Source organism: Ceratosolen solmsi, unplaced genomic scaffold (genome assembly GCF_000503995.2).
Source record: "Ceratosolen solmsi marchali unplaced genomic scaffold, CerSol_1.0 scaffold13, whole genome shotgun sequence".
In the NCBI taxonomy this organism is placed as follows: domain Eukaryota; kingdom Metazoa; phylum Arthropoda; class Insecta; order Hymenoptera; family Agaonidae; genus Ceratosolen; species Ceratosolen solmsi.
In genome coordinates, this window is record NW_011948418.1 from 7,758,067 (window position 1) to 7,780,147 (window position 22,081).

Below are 22,081 nucleotides of genomic sequence, written 5' to 3' on the forward strand. Positions count from 1 at the left end.
TGATAACGGATTTGCTTGAAAGTTGTAGACGTATTTATCAAGAAATATTGTTAATAAATTGGCCGTTACATACTTTTTGTTGAAAATACTTCGAGATTTTGTGAAAATAAGGAGCTCTTGTGTATTCAATATAACGGACTGATTATTCTAAAGTTATAAATACATTAGTAATGATAATCAAACAGAAATGTGTAACAGTCATTCATTATTTCGTGCCTCGCTCGAAGTAATAATTTCTTCTACTCGTTTATGGCTTAATAGTTTTATCTTTCCAATAATATTGTTCAAATACTACGTAATTAGTTAAAGAATTTTAGAATAATTCGTTGTTGAAAGGTGGTTTTGCGAGTGTTGATTTATTGTTTTATAAGGAAACATTTTTTAAATGATTTTCTTATCTATTAATCGTTAAGTAGAAGAAAAAATTAATTTAACAGCAGATTTGAAGTTTTGAACGCTTGCAATATAGTTTATTAAATAATATGCGTTGTTATTTCACTACGATAAAACAAATTAATATAAAACATTATAGAAATATGAAAAATGGATTTGTTAGAATTGTATTGAGTGTAAAAATATATTATTCATCATTAAAATAGCTTTTAATTACAACATATCATATACGTGCACTTTTCCTCAGATGTCTACAAATTTAAGCAATTCCGATCAAAGTGTTTATGAGCGCTACTGTGCATAGGCATAAAGCGACATTTTTCATCGAATCATTTTACTTGTGGAAAGCAACGACGAATTTACTTTCGAATCCCTGCTAACGTTTAATTTTCATATATTTTTACGAGTTTTAGTTATTTTATTTTCTCCGTAACAGATTTTATATTGTTTTACATCATTATCGATTGTTATCAAGAAAAACCTGATTTTTGGTTTATAAGAAATACTATTGTTGTCAATTTTAAATATTATTAATATTATTTTTTATATTATTTGTGTCGTATTCACATTGGAAATATAATGCGAATATTGATTATGTTTTTTTGACAAGTTTTTTTTTTATTGTTAATTATCTTGTGATACGCATAAGATGCAAACGAGATACAAAATTTTAATTGTTTTATGAGAGCAAGATATTAGTGATCTTTTTTATACTCGTATATTATTATGAATTATATGCATAATACGATATTAAATGAATACTGGATTAATGTAATAAGACTCCTGTAAATTCGCGGTTTAGTTTAGTGCGTGGACAAATGACGTACAAGGCAAGCGCACATGTTATAATTCGATCGTGGTGCAAGGCGAATAGAATGAAAAAAAAAAAGAAAAAAAAATAAAAAAAAAAAACAAAAAATAAAAAAAAACAGGTAGCTTACCGAATGAATAGCCGAACTGAAAACACATTTGTATTGCGTTTTAAAGAAAAAATTTTCCTTTTTTCAAGAACCGAGTTGAATAAGAAGGAGCGTCGTAACGGTGATGATTTGAAGAAAGAAAAAAAAATAGTGCAATATTTAATCAATCAATCGTAGAATTTGGAAACAGCGAACGCCCTTGCGCGCCCAACGAGGACAAAGTATACAGTAGTGTAATGTTTGACATACATTTTATAGTCCCCCATATCCCCAATACCTTCGATGAATTGTGTACTAAGTTTGATTCAATCCAATGAATTTCTAGATCTCGTCATTTTTCTACGATGTAGAACTTTTTTTTTTTTTTTTTTTTTTTTACTGTTTAGCTTATTATTATTGTTTGATGCGTGCGTCTAGTGAGTTTTAAAGCCAAAAAGTAAACTGTATATGTAATTTATTTTATGTAAAATTTTACTTTTATTCCGCGCGATATTTACTATGTGTCGGTGCTCCGATATTATAAGCGGCTTACTCTTCAGCATGTAAGAACAATATTGATAAACAAAAAAAAACAAAAAAAAAAACAAAAAAAACCATACGTACTCGCACGCGCCCATAACACGTGCACGCACACAATTTCACATGCATATATATGGTCTGAAAATGTACGAACTTGTTGTTATGTGCGTGTTTAATCAAGTATGCACGCTGCTGTTAGCCCACTGAAATTATTTATTTTAAAATTTGTACCGATATAAAGTATTAAAGAAATATCAATATCTAAAGTTATTTGGGACAAGCTAGTTTCATCATTTTATCGAGATAGTAAGTAAATGTAGATTAAAAAAATTTCGTTTTGAATAACAAGTAATATGTATCTGTGTTTCGATAAAATGATAAACATAAATTATTAAATTAATAAGTGGTAATTAATGATAATTGAAATTGTGATTTGTTTTTACTGTATACCCATGCTGAGTATACGATCTTGCATACGATGTAAATTAATTCATCCTCACGTGTATACATACATGCATGCATACAAACATACGCACAGTAATCAACGTTTATCTACATATAATAAAGATTTCATTAGACGATAAAGATTAAAATGCATTGTAGTATTTAAAGAAAAACATGCACACACGCACGCACACACACGCGCGCGCGCGCGCGCGCATGAACAAAGAGAGCAAGCGAAGACTTTATACGTGATACGCAAAAATAATTTGCGCGGGCATTGTGATTTCGTTTAAAATAAATAAAATTCCGTCTATATTATGAAATGTATTTATTTTTATAATTGATCTATTAATTTAACCTTTATGTTGGAAATAATTTCTGAAACGATTGTAACTAAAAAATTTTTTACAATTTGCTTATTTATTTATAATTTATTAACAACGGTACTTATAAATAAATATGAATGTATATTACACTTTCGTAATCATGCATTTATCACAGGCTATTTGTTCAGGTATCATTATATCATAAGTATATTGTAAGCGCATTCGAGCTTGAATATGTTCCAACATTTTCTTATACGTTTCATGCCAGATGCAACTCTTTGATTCGCTAATAATCCTAAAAGAAGAGAAAAAACTTAATTTAATTTCTATTTACATGTATATTTTTAATACCAATATAGTGGTCTTACCTATTTAAACAACGTAAGAGAATGTAGAGATCTTCGATACGTCGTTTTTTTGGCAGAATTCCAAGATAAGTCGTCAATGTGAGAAAATCAACATTATTTACATCAGAATTATTAAGTATCCATTCTCTTATTTGCACTTTTACCTACAAAAAACATTATTTAAAAATAAAGTCAAACCATATAAGAAAAATTATGTATAAACCATTTAGTGAATAATACTACTTGAGATATTGGAAGTTCAAGGAGACAATTGACGATATTTGTTAACATTTTCGAATGTTCCAAGTTCCCACTCGAAAGGTCAAAGTGAAAACTGTTATTTATAGCTTTAGCTTTAGGTATTTTCTCTGGTTCTTGTACCATCATTTTCTTTGGAGCCACTTCAACTGCCTTCGGTTTACAAGAAGATACAGCATCGTTCTTCTTTTTCTTTCTACCAGCATTATTTATTTTTGGTTTATGCGATTTTAATTTTTCATTTTTATTAGGTTTCTTATCACTTTTAAACATATCCCATCCTTTGTGCACAAAATTCTTAATACGCTTTTCTTCTGATTGTATTTTTCTTTTCTTTCGATTATCGTAATAAGACTTTATTTCATTTTTTATTTCATTGGGCAAAGCTGCTATAAATTCTGGATCAATTTGAGAGAATGATAGATCGCTATCTAGTCTTATACTAGATGTGCTTTTATTTTCACGATTACAATGTTGTTCAATTGTTGTACTCTTCTCTATTGATTTATTACTTTCTTTATATTCATTAAGGATTTCGTTACGAATAGTTTCTGGTAATTCAATTAAAACTTTCATGTCAATTTCATTAATATCTGGAATTTTAATTTTTCCTGCTTTACTATGAGGTTTTATTTGTTTAAAATATTCAGATTGCCTAGTTTGCTTAAGTTGACTGGATAATTTTGAGTTTTGGTCTTCCATAGATGGATTAATCGATTCATTGTCTCTTTCATGTTTATTCTGTAAATTATTTAAATTTTTCTTATTCGATTGCGCTGTATCCTGTTGATTTTCTGTACTTTCGATAATATTATTTGCTTCCAGTGAGTTATGATTGTTATTAATTGCAACTTCTTCGCATCGATCTTTATTTGAATCTTGAAATTTCATTATATCACATTCAACTCTATTCTGTTCATTTATGATATTTACATTTGTCAAACTGTTCATTTTGTGATCTCTCTTATTTTCTGATTTATTTTTATCAATAAACTTTAGAAGTGTTGATCCATGTGATTTATTTTTAGCTTCTAATTTAGTTATTTGTATTCCTATACCTCTTGCATCGGCAGGGTTCTGATTTAACTGATTCCAGAGATGTAAAACTTCTCTATGATAGGGATGTATTTATTAACGACTTATATAATACATTTTATTTTTTAAAATATGTAAAAGTAATTATTAGTCAATATCAATATTTACCTTGTAATTATTACAGGATCATCGGTGGCAGTAAAAAGATTCTTTGATTTATTGATAATGTCACAATGACCATGACCCATGAATTTTTTTGGTTCATTTGGTGCTTCTTTTGCTCGAAACATACCTTTCAAATTTATACTTTTCCCCTTTAAATTGACTTTTTTTAATCTATCGCTAATTTCTAGACTTAATTTTTTTAAAAATTCATGCGCTGCATCAGAATTTTCAAATCGAATGCCATAATTAACTTCTGCCGAAACTGATTTTCTAATATGTTCCAAATTTAATTTATTGTGGTCAATACCACGGCTCATATCGTATAGTTGTTGGCCATTTTTTTTTCCAAATTCTTTTTGTAATTCGTATAGGCTAACAATTTCTAAATCAGCACAGGTTTGAATATTCAGTTGACGCAATTTCTCACTTGTAGCATATCCAACTCCTACAAAATTTCAACAATTTTAGCTGTTTCACTACAGACATCTTATCTTTCTAATTAAATATAATCTTATTTTGACAATTATTTTTAATATACGAATGTTAAAGGAACTTTGCAATTTTAATATAAGAATAAAATTGTTCGTACGGTTCTATCAAAAACTGGAATAAGTATGTTATAATTATTTTATAATACATTTTAATTAATTTTAATTAATAAAAATGTAAGCAAACCTGGTAAATCCTTCACAGATAACGATCTTATGAAAGGTTTAACACAATCTTGTTTTAAATAAAATTGGCCATTAGGCTTAGCTTTTTTAGTTGCTAGTCTTGCTTGCAATTTATTTTCACCAAATCCAGTTGAAACTGGACAGCCAGTCTTTTCCTTAATTTCCTTCCTTATTATGCTAGCAAAATCTAAGGGATTTAAACCACTTATTTGTAAAATTTTTGTACAATCTACATACATCTCATCGCAGCTTACTGCTTCAATATCTAGAGTATAGGAAGCAATTGTATCATATAGAGCATAAGATACTTCTTTGTATCCATTAAAATTGTATTTAATAGTTTTTAAGTTTGGACAAAGTTTTAATGCTTGACCTAGAAGCATGCCATTCTTCACTCCAGCTTGTCTTGCTTCATACGAACAAGAAGCAATTTCTGACATTGAACCACACTCGTTGATATTATTAGGATTGATAGATGCCCTTTGTATATTGCCTTTTGCATGTGCAACGGCAATAGGAAAACCTCTCAATTCAGGATGATCACGAAGACCTACGGATACAAAAAAGCAATCCATATCTATATGCATTATAATTTGAGTTTTCTCTGTTATAGATGGCATAGTTGGATTTATATTAGAAGCACACTGGTTATTATAAAATAAATTGTCATCTGAATCAGAATCGTCGATTCTATTTGATGGATCGGTCTTGGAGGAGTTTCTCGATGACTGCATTTTTAAAGCCATTAAGCCAGGAAAAATTTTATTGTTTTTATCTCTAAGATCATTAATATAATCTTTAAACATTGCTCCCATCGTTGCAATGTGATGCAGGCGAGAATTATTATAAAATTCTGTTAAGAATTCTGGATTTTTGGTACAATTTGAAATGCCTGAGGGTATTTGTTCTTTTGATGTCCCTTGTATCTGAGATTGAATATCCTTGTTAGTGGTTAATTTTGCTGATTCGACATTTTGCTTCGCATCCGAACGAGTATCTGATTTGGTTTTCTTTAACATTTGAGCCACGATCGAAGGTTGACTATCAGTACACTGAGAATATAACAAATATTTTCTAAAGTCAAGAACTTTTCCTGCTTGAATACTATCGGTGATCCATTCTGGCTTACAAAGAGGTAATGGATTTCGTGCTTTTCTGTAAGCAATAATTTTTGAATAAGGCAAATTTGAAGCAATCATATGTGTTGTACCCTTAGAACGCAAATAATGATGATATATTCCACCATGTGACATCATAATACGTTTTAATTCTTCAGCACTAGGATTTGTGTATCCATTAACAAAAATCGCTATCCCATTAAAAAGTGTAGAAACATTTGTGCACTCTTGTTTGGCAGCCTCTTGAAACTGTTCTTCTAATTTACATTTTTTAGCTTCCATATAGTCCCCCTTTATAAAAAGAAACATTATATATTACATTTAGCACTAGATATATTAAAAATAATATTTAGTTTAATACAAATATTGCATAAAGAATATAATTTTAGGTTAGTTATGTATTTTTAATTTTAAATTTTACCCAATCTTTGCAGCAATCGGTCCATGGTACATTTTTCTTCTTTTGAGCCATTGTAGTGTGAATCACTTCCATTTTTTTTTAAACATCTCTATAAATAATAATAGCTTCTATAATTATATGACAAATTCAAATTTAAATGCTCGATGAACCGAAGTGTTTACGAAAGTTCTACCCATCACTGTCATTAGATTACCTATTATCTAGATACAAAATATAGATAGAATTAAATAAAATTTAAATTTCTGAAGATAAATAGATATTATTTTTTTAAGGCAATTGATTTTCACTCCATTGATCGCAGTTAATAAAAAAAATTATTATTATTAATAATATTTATCGATTATATGATAATAGAGAATTAAACATTCTTTAGATTACTAAAATCAATTCCTACTTATTAATTCTTAGAACGATGAAAATTTTACACTACTAATTAAATTTAATTATTTTTTTACAGGCTGTTATAAGTTCTTTATTATAATATAGTGATAATTATAGTATAAATTAATCTATTTATAAATAAAATTTTTAATGTATTTGAAAAGAATGAAAATAATAAAGTAAAAATGTCATTTTTTGAGAATTAGTAAAGTAGAATTACTTTTGTTAATGTAAAGGAAGTTGTGATTTTCAATCACAATATAATTACTTTTTCATTATTTTTTTATTTTTTTTTTTTTTTTTCATTTTCTAAATAGAGATCTGATTTTTCAGAGACAAACTAATGGATGAGAGTTTTACATTTGGTTAATAATAATTTTTTTAAATAATTTTCATTTATATTATTTTTGATTAGATAATCAACTATAGAATCAAAAGTAATAGCTATGAGTGGATGTAACAAAGGTGATACGGTTTCCCATGTCTTTTTATAAAAATTTTATGAAAATATTAAACTTGTTACAGTTATATATAGCAATACAGCATAATGAGATTTTCAAAAAATTAAGAGATACTAAAGAGAAAAAGTATTTATCGTGTCATAAATAATTATCATTTGAATATTTTTAATGATTTCTGTGTATAGCAATAGAAAGGATAGAGAGTAAAGAGTAGTTGTTAATGAGTAATGAGGTGTTGTTGTCGATGATAAATCTTATCAATTGCCTTTACTACCTAAACAAAAACAATTGAATACCCATATTTGCATCGAAATTAAAAATCCTTCACATCATAATTTTGCTCCATTCTTCACATCATGCTTTTTCGCTATCAAAACTGATCAAATTTTTGAGGTAAATCCATAACTATCTTTATTAATTACTAATTCATATTATATCAATAATTAAATAATGAACGTCTCTTTCGAAAACAAAAATTGTAAACGGACGAAATTGTTCAGCTTGATTCGAGGCTGATACGTGTTATTGACTAAATAAAAGAGAACGAAGAACCGTGTCAACGTATCGAAGGTAAAAAGCATGAAGGTACACGTTTTACCTATCTTCCATTGCCATAAGCAAAGTGAGCGTTGCGACCGAATGGTTTAACGATTAAATTGAATTTTCGTAGCAACAACAGAAGCCGGGCACCGTAGATCCAACTTGTGCACTACGTAGCGTTCGCTCGCACGAATCAAATTCCAAATTATCAAATCAAAGCTCTTACAGTTATCGGCGTAATAAGCGTCAGACATTCACAAGGAGTAGTAGCACATGTAAAGTCCCGCTACCCGGCTGCAATACTAGTAAACGAGAAACCTACAAGTCCTTAGAGTCCCTCTTCGACCTTAATAAAGTCTTCCACTTAAGTGTTGATAATTTATCCATTGTCCAACCACCATATGAAGAAAAAACAGAAGATTCTTCGGGCAATTGTGCATCAGAATGTTCATTTAGACAGCCTAAAGATTGTGTAAAGCAGCAGTTAAAGCCAACGTTTCAGGAGATTGAATCACGGGTTAACTTTTAGTAATTTAATCATACGACATTTCAGTTTAGAATAATTTTATACTTAATAATGCGGTGACTTTGTAGGCCGACCAAATAAGCGATTCGAATGAAGAAACCAAATTGAAATTCGATAAATTCGAGAAAATCGAAGATATACCAATCTTATCTGAAATCGAAGAAGACAATACGTCGATGTATGTAGTTTACAGGCATTAATAAATCAAACGATACTATCGCTTTAATTTTCTGTTACAGCATAATGATGGAAAATTTAGAGTCGCCGTACGATAAGAAACATGAAAATGAAAATGAAAGCGACGATTTTGAATGCTGTTCACCGTGCTATAATAAGGAATATAGTGAAAATTCCAACGATGAGAAATCAATTTATGCTCCAGATTACCCGCTATCTCACGAAGCCGGGAAAGGTATGAAAGGATTACGTCTTATTATCAAGCTTAATAAATAATTTATAACTTTTTTTTTCTCCATCTACTCTGTAAGCTTATCATTTAAAATTTTATTATATATTTTTATTGGAGTTTTTAGTTTAGCTATAGTCGAACAGCTGTCGCGATAATATAATAAATTAGCCGAATCGACCTAAAAGATGATAAAAGCATATTTCTTGATGATAATAATTTTATTTTTAACAAATAAGAGATGTCGGTAAAGGAATGTGGGAATAGTGATTCGATGGCAAGTCAGGTTCCCGTATCCGAGTCCTGCGTCATTGAAGACATGATAATAGCCGACGATAGAGCGAAAGTTATTCGATTAGAAATATCGGGTTTAAAAAGAATTATATGTGAATTGCATCAGGTTGGTATGAATTTTAATGATAAAGAAAAAACGATGCATACAATAATATTAAGTTAATTATTATATTCGCGATTGAAAGTTGTTTATTAAGTTTTTATTTATTCGTTTATTTGCTGTTTTTGAATAGAAATGTAAATTGACGGAGGAAGATACGGTCGTCTTAAAGAATGCACAGACATCCGTATTGGAGAAGATTGGTGAACTTAATGAAATAACGCGCAAAATGCAATGCACTATTGGACTTGTCGATCCATCCGACCAGACTCTTACCAAAATGTTCCAAATGCTTCCTTATCCACATACAATGGTGAGCCAAGATTATTAAACGGCAATATGAAAATGAATAAATCTATTCATACTTTCTTGTGCATTAACGATTAGGATCAGGAGAAATGTAAGCCAGAAAAAGTCAAATGTAACGAGGAAATTCTCGAAACACCCCCAGAATGCTCTGAAAAATTTGCCTTTCCTCAAGTGCAATATCCCGAGGACAAGTACAATTATTTTCTTATCAATAAACTTAACATCAAATATTGGAAAAACAACTTGCAACAATAAATAACATATATTCGTAAATGAAACGAATATTCCCTCTATCGATTTTAATACCGAATCATTTTAAAAATGTCACATCGCATAAAATATAATTTCTAATGGTATTAAATGGTAAAACGGGTGATAGAAAATTAGAAATTTAATGCACGAAAGTTTAAATGAAACATTTTTTTTCTTCATAATATAAAAAAAAAATATTTTCATTTGTATTATATGTATGCATGCATGTTTATTCATATAATGTTGAACAGAAGAATGTTTAAAATGGCAAAGACATTTTATAGTTATAATTTTTCCTATTTGATGTTATATTTATAAATAAATTAACGTTTATAAGTTTTCAAAAATGATTTTCAAAATTGATTATATTAATGATTAATTTGAAAGCTTGCCAAGAGTAATCGTTTGCGGTAATACGGAGGAAAATTTCCCGAAAATAGTGGTTGCCGACAGTAGACCAAGAAGTCAAGGAAATAAATGTTTGCAAAATCTGACGGGAAAATTAACGGAATCTCTCTCTATGCAAGAGAAACTGAGCAAAGTCAATGCCGAATTGGAAACTGGAAAGTACGTTTCTAAGCACATAATTTTTTTTTTTTAATTTTAACAATCATTGCTACGAGTAGCAATGTATTATTCACTTTTAAAACGGTTTAAACGGTTTCAAAAGTATTAATTTCTTTAAATGCGCGACGATGCTCTTTTCAATATCAATGGCTCGCTCGTGATTCGTAGTTGCTTACTACATAAATGAAATATTAGTCTGCTATTTTATAATTATCTTGTCTCACGTATACCGCCATTTTAAAAAGAACAAAAAAAAAAAATAAAACAAAAACAAAAATAATAAAAAAAACAACCCCAACATCAACATTGCAATTCTAACATCCAATTGCGTACTCGACGCAGTCTATCGCGCAAAGCCACTCGGCAGGTAACAAATGAAAGCGTTAAAATTGAAGATCCGTTGGTCGCTCGGGCTCAGTTCTTGATAATTATTTCGGTCGTGATGTTCTCGGCGTCGGCAAAATTTATGTAAATCGCAAATCACCTTTTGAGAGCTCAATGCTGATCCTGCTCCCGAGCAGGTCCATGCTCGAGAAACAGTTAATGGAAAAAGACAACGCCTTGGACTGCATCCAGCGGAAGATTTGCGGCCTCCAGGCGGAGATGCGCATGATCGCCAAGGAGAATTTCGAATTGAACGAGAAGGTCGCCTGCTTACAGAAGAGGTCACCCTGCCCGCCGCCGCCTTGCCCGCCGTCTCCCTGTCCGCTGCCTTGTCCCCCACCAAAGCCCGTCTGCCCTCCGCCAAAGCCCGCCTGTCCTCCGCCAAAGCCCGCCTGTCCTCCGCCAAAGCCCGCCTGTCTCCGCCAAAGCCCGCCTGTCAAGCCCGCCTGTCCTCCGCCAAAGCCCGCCTGTCCTCCGCCAAAGCCCGCCTGTCCTCCGCCAAAGCCCGCCTGTCCATCACCAAAGCCCGCCTTTCCGGTAATGGGTTACAATTCGCCACGCACTCCCAGTCCAAATTCCAATAAGTTCTCCAACCAGAACGACTTGTGCAGCTGCGGCAACGATCATTCAAATACTAACGGTTAGTGCATTATCCCATTTTCCGAGAAATTAATATCGTTTGCAACATGTCACTAGACACGTGGGTGACTATATCATCATCTCCGAGTCATTACTCCACTGTTGTTTATATACTATGACACTCGGTAATCATTTCTTTTATTGTATGGTTTTTAAGCGGATTTAAAAATACCGCGAATAAGCTTCGTCGAGATTTTATCAATAAAATTAATACGAGCGCACGATGTTTCATTCTAGAAGGTATGCAATTTTTCAATTATATTCATAAAGCAACGTAAAAGTCTATCGGCACATACGTGAATATTCAGTTCTCAATGGCAGTTTCACGATTAAATTTAAAACAAAAAGAAAAAACAGGACAAAAACAAAACATAACAAAACAAAACAAAAATCGACAATAGTACAAAAAGTACCATTTGTAATGAAAAAGACAAAAAAAAAAAGCACCGTAGATTGGTTCATCGATAATGTTTATAAAAGGCCTATGATGCTTTCGAAGCATGAAAATACTTGTATGTAACATTATTTCCAGCTATTAAGAACTGCAATCACAAATCGTCGCGACTCGGTGGTGGAGCTTCGAGAAGCAACGATTGTTGCCCGTCGAGTCACAAGGAGGCACAGCAAAGGGACGGTACCGGGAACAATTGCCCGAATTCAGCACCTAATCGTGTACAAAGGCCTTGTCCCGCCGAAATGGAAAAAAATTCCAAAAATCTCGTAAGTCGCAGGTGACACATTCTATAAGTATTCTTTAATTTCAGAAGGTCACGTACGACAAAGTGAAAAATTTCTGGTAAGGAATGCTGCGCTTGTCTTAGGATCAAAATATCAATGTTTCTGCAATAGTGTAGCTTGATGCAAACGATAGGCTTCTATACTATTGATCTATCATCGATGAATATCTGTCGTATAGAAATTATTATATTTTATGTATTATATTTTATTGTTATACGAATGTTGCTTTGTGGATATTCGTATTGCTCGATTCGTTCTGTTATTTTGTCGCTTAGCACCTAATAGACTTAATACGTTGAACCAAAGATAATGGGGGAAAAAAAAAATAAATAAATGACAGAATAAGTAACGTAGAGCAAACTAGTGAAAAAAAAGGAAAGTGTTAGGTCGTAAATGCAATAAAGATATTAATATATTTTAATAGGGCGATCAACTCTCGTGCATCGAAAATGAAGTTAACGAATTAACTCACCAGATGATCAATAGGCAACAGGAACAGCAACAATTGGATATGCAGCGAAAATTAGCCGAAAACGTTGGACCATCGATACAGTTTTGCTGTCCGAAATCATTGACGCCGACACATTCACCGCCACAGGTTCACAGAGCCACGAAAAGTTTAATAAAATTTGTAGATCTTATAAACAAACATTTTATCCGAGTTCTTCTTATTCCAGACTAACAATGCAATGTAAAATGATATACTATCATGTTCACTATAATGTTAAATATGTAGATCAAAAGTAATTTATAGCTATTAAATTTCATAACAATTGCATTAAAGTGTCATTATAAATATATATTTCAAATACTGATTTTAATGCAAAAATCTTATCAATCAAAATCTGCACTTAACATACTCTTTTGTAAAGTTTTTAGAGAATTTACAGGATATTTGCGCGAAACATTATTTATATGAAATACGTATTCAAAATAAAAATTTTCCTGCTAATGCCAAAATACTTTCATCAAACATTAAATATAATAAAAATAAATAGTATATATATTTTTATACCGATAAATGTTTTAATAACTATAATACAATTCTAATAAACAAATGAAGAAATTTGAATGAAGAAAAATGAAGAAAAAAATACAATAAAAAGTATTAGCATTATATCGTATTATTTTTATATTATTAATAAAAGTAGTTGAAATATTGTATTGCAGTGATAATACATGCAAAAATGTAATAATAAATTCAAAATTCTTATGCAGATATTGAAATACAATATTATAAATTTATTGAATTTATGTATTATACTGTTTATTGAAATTTCATCGAAAACTACATTGCAGAAACATTTTTTATTAGAAAAATTACATTTATAAGCAGCTCGCTGAATATAAAAATATTTATCATTTAATTAAAGGATTTATTTTAGTATCTAAGAATATTTTGTTTTAAATTTGGATTAATGGCTACTTCTGAAAGTGAGAGGTACGACATGGCTAAATTTATTAAACGGTATTTTTCCATAATTCTCTATGCAAATCATTGCAAATGAATAACGAAAACCATATCGTAACTCCCCCCCCCCCTCCCTCTCCTTCTCTCTCTCTCTCTCTCTCTCTCTCTCTCTTACTACCTCTACATGTAGTCATTGTATTAATTATAAAGACAGTGCTCTTCTTACTCTCGTGCTCACGATACCGTCTTACACGATCGTAGGATCCAAATTCTTGTGCGGCCCAGCAGTTGCGCGATCTCCGAGAGCAGTACGCCCGCCTCCAGGATGACTATAAGAATAAACTGTGCGAGGTATCACGGCTACGTTGTGATTCCGAGGTCCTAAGACGTGAGACACGCGAAGCCAAGGAGGAGCGCGAACGCATCGAAATTAAGCTCGTCGACGTCCAGGAACGTCTGCGGGTTACCGAGTGCGAGCGTAACGAACTCCTCGGTAAGCATTGGACTCGGGAGTGTATTACTCGCGAATTTTACATTAAAGTGGCTAAAGATTATGCGCACATCCACAAAAATTCACCCCAAAAAGCTTTGATGAAGTTTCGGAAAGAGCCGGTCATGTAAAAAAAAAAAAAAAAAAACAAACAAACAAATAAACAAAAAACAACACGAATACATTGGAAATAAATGATAGAAAAAAGGCTTCGATTTTAAAGAAAGAATAAGCATGTCGAGTCAAGTATCTTATCGATACCATTAAAGTATTATTATTATCTCACGCAGGTAGTAAAGAGCAGCTGATAGAGCAGGAGCAGGCGCTTCTCGTCGCTCGTCAGCGCTTCCGAGAAGCTCAGGATGAGCTTGAGGAATTGCGATCTATGATCCGTGACCAAGCGGCACAACTCGATGACTACAGAAATAAGTACCTGCAGGTTCGATTAAATTCTATTATTCTTTCTATCATTATTTTGCATCGATGCATGCTTTTTTCGTGCTCGTCATCAAATTAATCGGCAAAATTGGCTTGCACAGGCGCAACAGCAAGTGGAAGAACAGAAGCACCAAATGGACCTGATGGAAATGGATAACGCGCGAATGAACGAGAACGTCACCTTGGAAATTAATCGTGTGAAGGTAAGTCAATAAACCACGTCGTAGCCAAGTACAATTCTCGTTAAAAAACAAAAAACAAAAAACAATCTATGAATACGGAATGTTCGTCTGTGTAGAACCAGTTCCAAGAGAAGCTCGCTGAACTCGCTCCGCTTTCCGACATTTTGAAGCAAACGCAGATAAAACTGCAGGAAAACCAACAGCTGCGTATGGCGGTGGAGCACAACTGCGAAGACTTGTCGCGCGAGCTCCTCGGCGCCAAAGAGAAAATCGATTGCATGCAAAACCAAATAAACGAGCTCCAGCGCGAGATACAGTCTTTACAAGTGATTATTCTACTTTTACTTTATTTGCGTTATTCGGCGCCAAGCATACGCCCGGACTGGCATTCCGTTTACCCCTAGGACGATAAGAGCGAGAGCTGCATGCTTATCGAGGAGCTGGAGAAGAAGAACGGCGAGATGAGGAACGAGAACGAGCGCATGAAGAACACCGTATGCCGTTTGGAAGAGCAGTTTACTTGTACCCAGAAGCGCCTCGACGAGAAGCAGCACGAGATTGTGCAGCTGAACGCCATGCTAGAGCAGGTATACAAATGTGTTTAATGAGCTTTTAATTCTTGGCGATTCTTTCGAAGTATCGCGTTCGCTCGACGAGACAATCGAGATCGAGGTATGACAAATAGTAGGCTCCATTCTTCCATTCATTACAATACAGATTGTTGGGTCTGTGATTTTACAATTCATTCTTTCATCAACGAATAAATTAGATTAAACAAACAATAAAAAAATTTTCTTGATAAAGATACGGGAGGACTCTGCAAGACAAGTGGCAAGAACGAAAGAAAGGAGCGAGGCTGTAAAGAAAAGTTTGCAGGCTGAAATCAGTGAGTTTGAGATACAATTGGCAATGTGTAGAGCCGCAGCTAAAACGGCGCAAAAGGAGAGGGACGAGGTTGGTTATTGACGTAGTTTGTAGTCTTCGAGGAGTCGAAAAGCCCTACGAAACTAACCCTATTATTATTTTGCCGCAGATAAGGCAGAAGATGCAGGGACAGATATGCAATTTGAACGAAACATTGCAGCAAGCCCAAGGACGAATAAGGTCATTGCAGGGTCACGTTGATTACTTGAAGGTTTCATACAGTAATATCTTTACTAATCAGGGTCAGTGCGATAATCCACCAGTATTGCCCCAAGCTGAACAAACCAATACGGGCTACGATGCTTGCGATTGTAGTTATTAACATGTCGAAAAACAAAAAACAAAACAAAAAAACAAAAAAAAAACAAACAAAAAAAAATTCTAGTGAAACTTTTGAATGTGAACGGTGAAAATTGTCGTCGTTTTTGTCTTGCAATGAAATAATCAGAAAATGAAATTTGATGAAAAAAAAAAAAAATTAATAAAGAATATTAAAAAAATTGAAAACATATAATTCATCTGTTTTATTACATGTAGATACTTAAAAACAAAAAAAAAAAACAAAACAAAAAAAAAATAAAAAAAAAAAACAAAACAAAAAAAAAAGTGTGTCATCGTCTCACTTTTGTAAAGCCACGGACACATTTTTTTTTTCTTTCTTCATTCCATTTAATGTTGTTTTCAATTGGCAATATATATTTATTTGTTACATTTAATAAGTGTGTAAAAGGAACAAAGTCATGCAATCAATGCTGGATTGCCCGTGAGAAAATAAAAAAGTACCTTTTTGCCAACTATTTACAATGAACATTAGAAGTTATAATAGTCATATTAATTAATTAATTATATCGGCGTTACGCAGTGTATTGAGCATTTCGCGCAATGTGTCGGAACGACTGCGCAACTTATCCATTTCAATGCGGAAGAACTCCAGTTGAGCCTCAATCTCAGCTGTTTTATCGCTTCTACTACGACACGATGCACACCTGCAATTAATTGAAATGGAAATAATAATTTGTCGTCAATTTCTTCATAATTAAAACAAAAACAAAAACAAAAAAACAAAAAAAAAGAAGCTATATAATATATAATCAGATGGCTTGAAGCTGTTAATATTTACTTTTCATTAGAACGGAGTGAACATGATTGTTGGCTTGGAGAGCATGCAATTTTCTGTTGTGCGGACGTACTTGGCTCATAAACCGAAGTATTATTGCGCAAGCTTGACTTATTAATGGGAATGGTTGTTCGACAATCGCCACAACCTTTTAATAGATCCATTATAAGTCCTCGAACTTTTTTTCCATTGGATCTTCGTTTTCGGACCTGTATTAAAGAAAAACAAGAATACAGAAAAAACAAAGAGTTCACGGACAAATATATCGATGGCGAATAAATATAATAATACGTCCATCATTTTAAACAACAAACACTACAATTTTTTATCCGTTTAATGTTTAAACCGATTCTTTTTTATCCGTAAATATTGAGACAATGCCGACTTCATTAATTCACTCGGTTAACCGAGATATTATAATAGATATTCTAAATTTTCTTTATTAAATATATTAATAAAAGTATCATAATAAGTCGGAGAACTTGGAGAATTATTTATCAAAATATATTAACAATAGCATTGATTTTACTATATTACACCCCCAAATACTATATTATCCCCCCAAATACTTACATTTATTAATTTACCACTAGAAAATATTTACTTTCTATAGCTATACTTATACTTTTCATTTTCATTATACAGACATTTTACAATTCCCTTTGTGTCCCAATGCGCATGCACGCGTAAACTCATCATATAACTATATATTTCTATAATATTGTTATAAAATAGTTGACTACCTCAGGTGCTTCGGGATTCTGTTTTTGGAAAATTAGCGGATCACTTTCATTTTGAATTACAGATGCTTCGGAGCAACCTCCACCATTATTTTTTCCATTATTCATACATGGTGGGACTAGTTTAGTGTCTGTGCATGAATGCGACGATTTTTCTTGAGGGGAATGACAAGGTTTTGAAGCATTATGCGCGTTTTCTTCAACGTTGGATTCGTTGTCTTCTTCGTCAGTGGGGTTGAAGGAGTGTCGACGAACAAACGATTGGCATCTACAAGATTCTTCTTTGGCTGCATTTCTACAGTGACTATGATGAATGTTGTAGCAACATAACGAGTTGTTTTCTTGATAGATATTGGGCGAGATGTATTGTCGACCATCCGTTGATTTCGATGAATTGCAGCACGTTGATAGAGCTGCACTTCGTCTCGCCATTTTGTGAGCGCATCCGCAATGGTTTTCTTCGACTCTTACCGATGGAGAGCAGCAAGTATGTTGGTTCTCGGTATGTTGTTCACTATGATGACACGAAGGCCAGGAGAGACGATGATTATGCGAGTGACAGCTCTCACAATCTACTATCGTATTGTTAATGTCGCAAGAATGCTGCTTTTGTTGTTGAGAAAATCTTGGCAGTACTCTTGACTTTTTACTTGTTGATGTAGTTGACTGATTATTAAATATACGTGGCGTGCTCTGCCAACGGAAATTCGGTTGTAAGTCCTTCGATCTTGTCGACGTTTCCATCTCCTCGATATTTTGATTGGCGTTGTTTTTACTCAATTCCTTGCCCCATATATTGATAGTGCCATTCATCTCTGTCATATAGACTTCGATGTTTCCCAGAAGGTAGGGTCCGCACTCTCTAACACCTGTTTTATGATTGCTGGTTACTTCTCTAGCTTGAATGAGGAAACTGTGTTCCTTACTTTGATCATCTTCTGGATAGACAAATACTTTCACGTCGTCGTCCGATTCTCGGATGTCGTCGTTGTCGTTCTGTTCACCTTCGACATCAGTATTATTTTCATCATCGACATTTACACAATCATCCTCCGAAGAGTTCATCTTTTGCTTTCCTGATTCCCAATTAGATTTTGAAGTGTGGGGAATTTTAAATGGATGAGCGGAGTTTGAATTTTCTGCACTATCCGTTGCTTTTCGCTTTCTTGAGCCAACCTCGACAAACTGAGGCTTTTCAGTTTCAGCCGAGGCATTCGCTTCAGTTGCTTCCTCGGAAATGGTTTTGGAATATTTGCAACTATACTTATTATCCGACTTTGACTTTCCATGCGTGATGTTCGAAAGGGTTTGTAATATTCGCGACGATGTGACGAATGCTCGAGAGAATGAATTTTTCTGTTTAGAGGGTGTTTTGCTTTGCTGATGCATGCTTTCGTCTGAATTGAGAGCATTCGTTACATTGGGTGGTGGCTCCATGGAAATCGTTGCACTCTCTATGCTATCGGACCACTGTGAGCTGATTGTTGAAATCATGCTGTTTGTAACTAATCTTGGATCGACTTTTTGCTCATTGCTCTTAGAATCGACAACAGCAGTATTAGAGACTAAAACGGGCAGTTCAGTTTGAACCGCTATGACTTTTGTTTCTGGCACTGGTTTTTGCTGTTCTTGATAATAGGTGAGCATTTTTTTCAGATTATCCATCTCCAATTTCATTGACATGTTCTCCGACATTGTTTTTTGAAATGCATCACGTAAATTATCTAGCTGCGAGTTTTTCTTCTCAAGTTGTAGCCTTAGAGATTTTACTTCAAGATTTTCATGATAATTTGTTTCTGTCGACTGATTTACCAATGTTATAGGCTTTTGTATATTGTGATAGATATTGGGCATTTTTTCCTCGTTATTGTAATTTCTTGAGATGTTTTCTATTCGAAGAACACACGCAGAATCAGTGTCGTTGTTATTAGATTTCTCAGTTATGTCCTGCATTACCTCTACGACACCATCATCATGGATCACTTCTTCGTGTATTTCATTATTAATAGTGCCTTTCATATATTCATCGTATGATAACGTACGTAAATTACAAACGGTATTTGATGGACCTTCACCATTTAAAACTGGTTTATCCTCACACCTAAGTATTCCTTTTTTCTCTAAAATGTAATTTTGATTATCATTCATGACACTGCCGTTAATTTTATTAACCTTTTCATCCTTATTATGTATCTCTATATTAATGGGATCCACTTCCATTTCTTCATGATGCATTATTTGCTGGTTATTATCCATTGGATGTCTAGAAAAAATGTGTATTTCGCCATTTTCCAAATTTGGCGGCATAACGTACATTTCATCACTTTCAATTTCCTCATACTTGACTACTTCTTTCAATGTTTTCTCCGTGTAATTCTTAATTGTTTTACAAGTTAAAACTACATCATCGTTTCTATGAATTTGCGTTTCTAAAGGAAAACAAATAATTTCATATTTTCATTATTTTTTCCAAATAATACAGTAGTAATATAGATTTTTATACACAATTAATATCGATAGAATATTTAATCTATTTACCGGTCGCCTCTTGATTTTTGTGTTTTGCTGCTTCTTGCGCCCTTTTACGTCTTTCACCAGATATTCTTCTTTGCTGTGCCATATCCATAATATATTTTTTTACTTTGCTTTCAACATGAGAGTATTGTTTTCCTGGCGTCCGACGATCTTTAGTAAATTGATTTCTCTCGTATCTTGCTTTTTGACTAAAAGGATTTACATTAGTTTTATTTTTCGGTAAACCTTCCTTAATAAGACTTAAATCTTGAAGAGAAGCACTACGTTCTTTATGGCGTTTTGTAAGTCCATTACTATGTCTAAGTACTAAGTCATCAGAGCCACCATCAAAACCATCTACCTCGGAATCGTATTCTTCTACTTCTTCGACTTCCTCCTCCTCCTCCTCTTCCTCCTCGTCTGCCTCCTCTTCATCATCTTCATCATCGGCTCTTCTTATATTTCTCACATTTCGTCTGTCTACAACGATAATTATTAATTAAACCACGCTGTTTTATTTTTATTTAATATAAAAACTCATGAGCATGAAATACAAACTGTAATTAAATGAAAAACAAAAAAATTAAAAAAAAGAAAACAAAGAAAAGACAAATAATTTTCAACTAATTCATTCATAAGCATAATGCATCTTTATTTCAAAATTATCTATCAAAAGTACTTCTATTTACCATGATTGTCACTATAATGATCTCTGTCCATTTCTTCACTTTCATCATCATCTCGATAGGAAGAACTTTCATCATCTTCATCAAAAGACAACCCATCCGCATCTCCATCTACATCTCTGTCAACGTCTCCATCATCGTCTTCATCATCATCATCAATAACACATACACTATCACTGTCGTTATCGTCTTCTTTTCTAGAAGGTGAGTTCACACTGTTTGTCTCTGCAGAGACAAGATTTTTCTCCTCGTCATTTTTCATATCGTTCTCTGATTCGTCTATTTTAGAGAGACTGGAAATAGTTACCATTGATGGCATTTCTTCATCTTCAATCCCTTTAGAAGACATATTGTTCAAAGGCAACTTCATTGATATTTGTGTTTCTTCCTAAAAAAATGTTTAACTTTGAAAGCTGTTTTTTTATAATTTATTTATTTAATATTAGAAGAATTGGATTAAACATAAAATTTACTTGCTAGATGCTTAAATGAAATATAAATAAAATTAAATTTAACATAATATTAATCAAAATAAAATTATAAATAAATAAACGCAATTGCAATTTACAAATACATAATTACGTTATTATTAATAAAACAAGTAACTTAATTATTTGTTTATCAAGATTATTATTATCTTAATTATGCGCATAGCTATATACAACTATATAATTATAGTGCATTAAATTTTATTAATAACGTCAGGTCTACGATTATAGAATATGTATTTTTAAAATTTTTGAAGAAATCTTGTAAGGGAATTAAGCACTATCTTATATAGAATAAATATTTAAATTACAAAAAATTCAGTTAACGGTAATTTGTATGGATAATTTATGAAATTACAATTTACTAGTACTATATATAGTAAGGAACAAAGTGCTTATGAATTCAAACTTATTTACAGGAAATATTAATTTGTTCTCTACATTAGAGAAACGAGGTCTCAATTTATATTAATTTAAGCAACGACCAATTGTTATGCCACCTTCCACAGATGAATGACATAAGTATTAAGCTTATTCATTACTTGTGTAAGTGTGAAGGTAAATGGAAACATGGACAGGCAGGAAAAAACCAGACGGCTTTGGTCACTTTATCTCATCATCAATCACATTCACTCATTATCAATAACTTATAAAAGCCAATCAATGTTCTAACCAAAGTTTGAATCTGATCTTTCTCCTTCCCATCTAGCTTTTTTTGCCCGCATTCTTGTTCTTTTTCCTCCTGCTGTTCTTGCTGCTTTTGTTCCCGCATGCTATCGTCATCATCGTCGTCGTCGTCGTCATCATCGTCGACGTCGTCGTCGTCTCCGTCGTCATTATCGTCGTCGCCGTCGCCGTCGCCGTCGCCTTCGCC

General features: G+C 32.8%; 3 protein-coding genes across 3 annotated transcripts; 1 reads left to right on the forward strand and 2 right to left on the reverse strand.

Annotated features, from left to right (window-relative positions):
* Nucleotides 1-2,695: 2,695 nt before the first annotated feature.
* Nucleotides 2,696-6,797, reverse strand: Rev1 (Rev1 DNA directed polymerase). Its single transcript, XM_011497055.1, has 6 exons — nt 6,621-6,797; nt 5,083-6,490; nt 4,411-4,852; nt 3,193-4,318; nt 2,971-3,113; nt 2,696-2,897 (listed from the first exon to the last, which is right to left on the reverse strand). Exons 1-6 carry the CDS (start codon nt 6,669-6,671, stop codon nt 2,747-2,749), a joined length of 3,321 nt encoding a protein of 1,106 aa, XP_011495357.1. The 5' UTR covers nt 6,672-6,797; the 3' UTR covers nt 2,696-2,746.
* Nucleotides 6,798-8,005: 1,208 nt separating this feature from the next.
* LOC105360420 (uncharacterized) lies at nt 8,006-15,997 on the forward strand. Its single transcript, XM_011497315.1, has 18 exons — nt 8,006-8,047; nt 8,133-8,519; nt 8,597-8,706; nt 8,768-8,940; nt 9,174-9,334; nt 9,462-9,641; nt 9,716-9,828; nt 10,277-10,456; nt 10,978-11,480; nt 12,012-12,199; nt 12,642-12,815; nt 13,890-14,121; nt 14,409-14,557; nt 14,658-14,759; nt 14,855-15,064; nt 15,143-15,325; nt 15,543-15,692; nt 15,772-15,997. The coding sequence occupies exons 1-18, from the start codon at nt 8,042-8,044 to the stop codon at nt 15,982-15,984; spliced, it is 3,414 nt and encodes a 1,137-aa protein (XP_011495617.1). The 5' UTR covers nt 8,006-8,041; the 3' UTR covers nt 15,985-15,997.
* Nucleotides 15,998-16,340: 343 nt separating this feature from the next.
* On the reverse strand, nt 16,341-22,044 carry LOC105360216 (MATH and LRR domain-containing protein PFE0570w). The gene is made up of 6 exons (XM_011497058.1): nt 21,881-22,044; nt 20,723-21,107; nt 20,058-20,513; nt 17,523-19,948; nt 16,783-16,988; nt 16,341-16,648 (listed from the first exon to the last, which is right to left on the reverse strand). Exons 1-6 carry the CDS (start codon nt 21,977-21,979, stop codon nt 16,498-16,500), a joined length of 3,723 nt encoding a protein of 1,240 aa, XP_011495360.1. The 5' UTR covers nt 21,980-22,044; the 3' UTR covers nt 16,341-16,497.
* Between the last annotated feature and the right edge of the window lie 37 nt (nt 22,045-22,081).

Bases quoted from the DNA above. Each gene is read 5' to 3' on its own strand.
- Rev1 (XM_011497055.1), bottom strand. From the start codon at position 6,671: ATGGCTCAAAAGAAGAAAAATGTACCATGGACCGATTGCTGCAAAGAT. The intron at 6,491-6,620 runs GTAAAATTTAAA...CTTTTTATAAAG, and splicing joins CCGATTGCTGCAAAGATTGG to GGGGACTATATGGAAGCTAA. The intron at 2,898-2,970 runs GTAAGACCACTA...CTCTTCTTTTAG, and splicing joins CTCTTACGTTGTTTAAATAG to GATTATTAGCGAATCAAAGA.
- LOC105360420 (XM_011497315.1), top strand. The intron at 9,335-9,461 runs GTTGGTATGAAT...GTTTTTGAATAG, and splicing joins TTATATGTGAATTGCATCAG to AAATGTAAATTGACGGAGGA. The intron at 10,457-10,977 runs GTACGTTTCTAA...GCTCCCGAGCAG, and splicing joins GCCGAATTGGAAACTGGAAA to GTCCATGCTCGAGAAACAGT.
- LOC105360216 (XM_011497058.1), bottom strand. From the start codon at position 21,979: ATGCGGGAACAAAAGCAGCAAGAACAGCAGGAGGAAAAAGAACAAGAA. The intron at 21,108-21,880 runs GTTAGAACATTG...ACATTTTTTTAG, and splicing joins AAGATCAGATTCAAACTTTG to GAAGAAACACAAATATCAAT. The intron at 19,949-20,057 runs GTAAATAGATTA...GTTTTCCTTTAG, and splicing joins CAAAAATCAAGAGGCGACCG to AAACGCAAATTCATAGAAAC.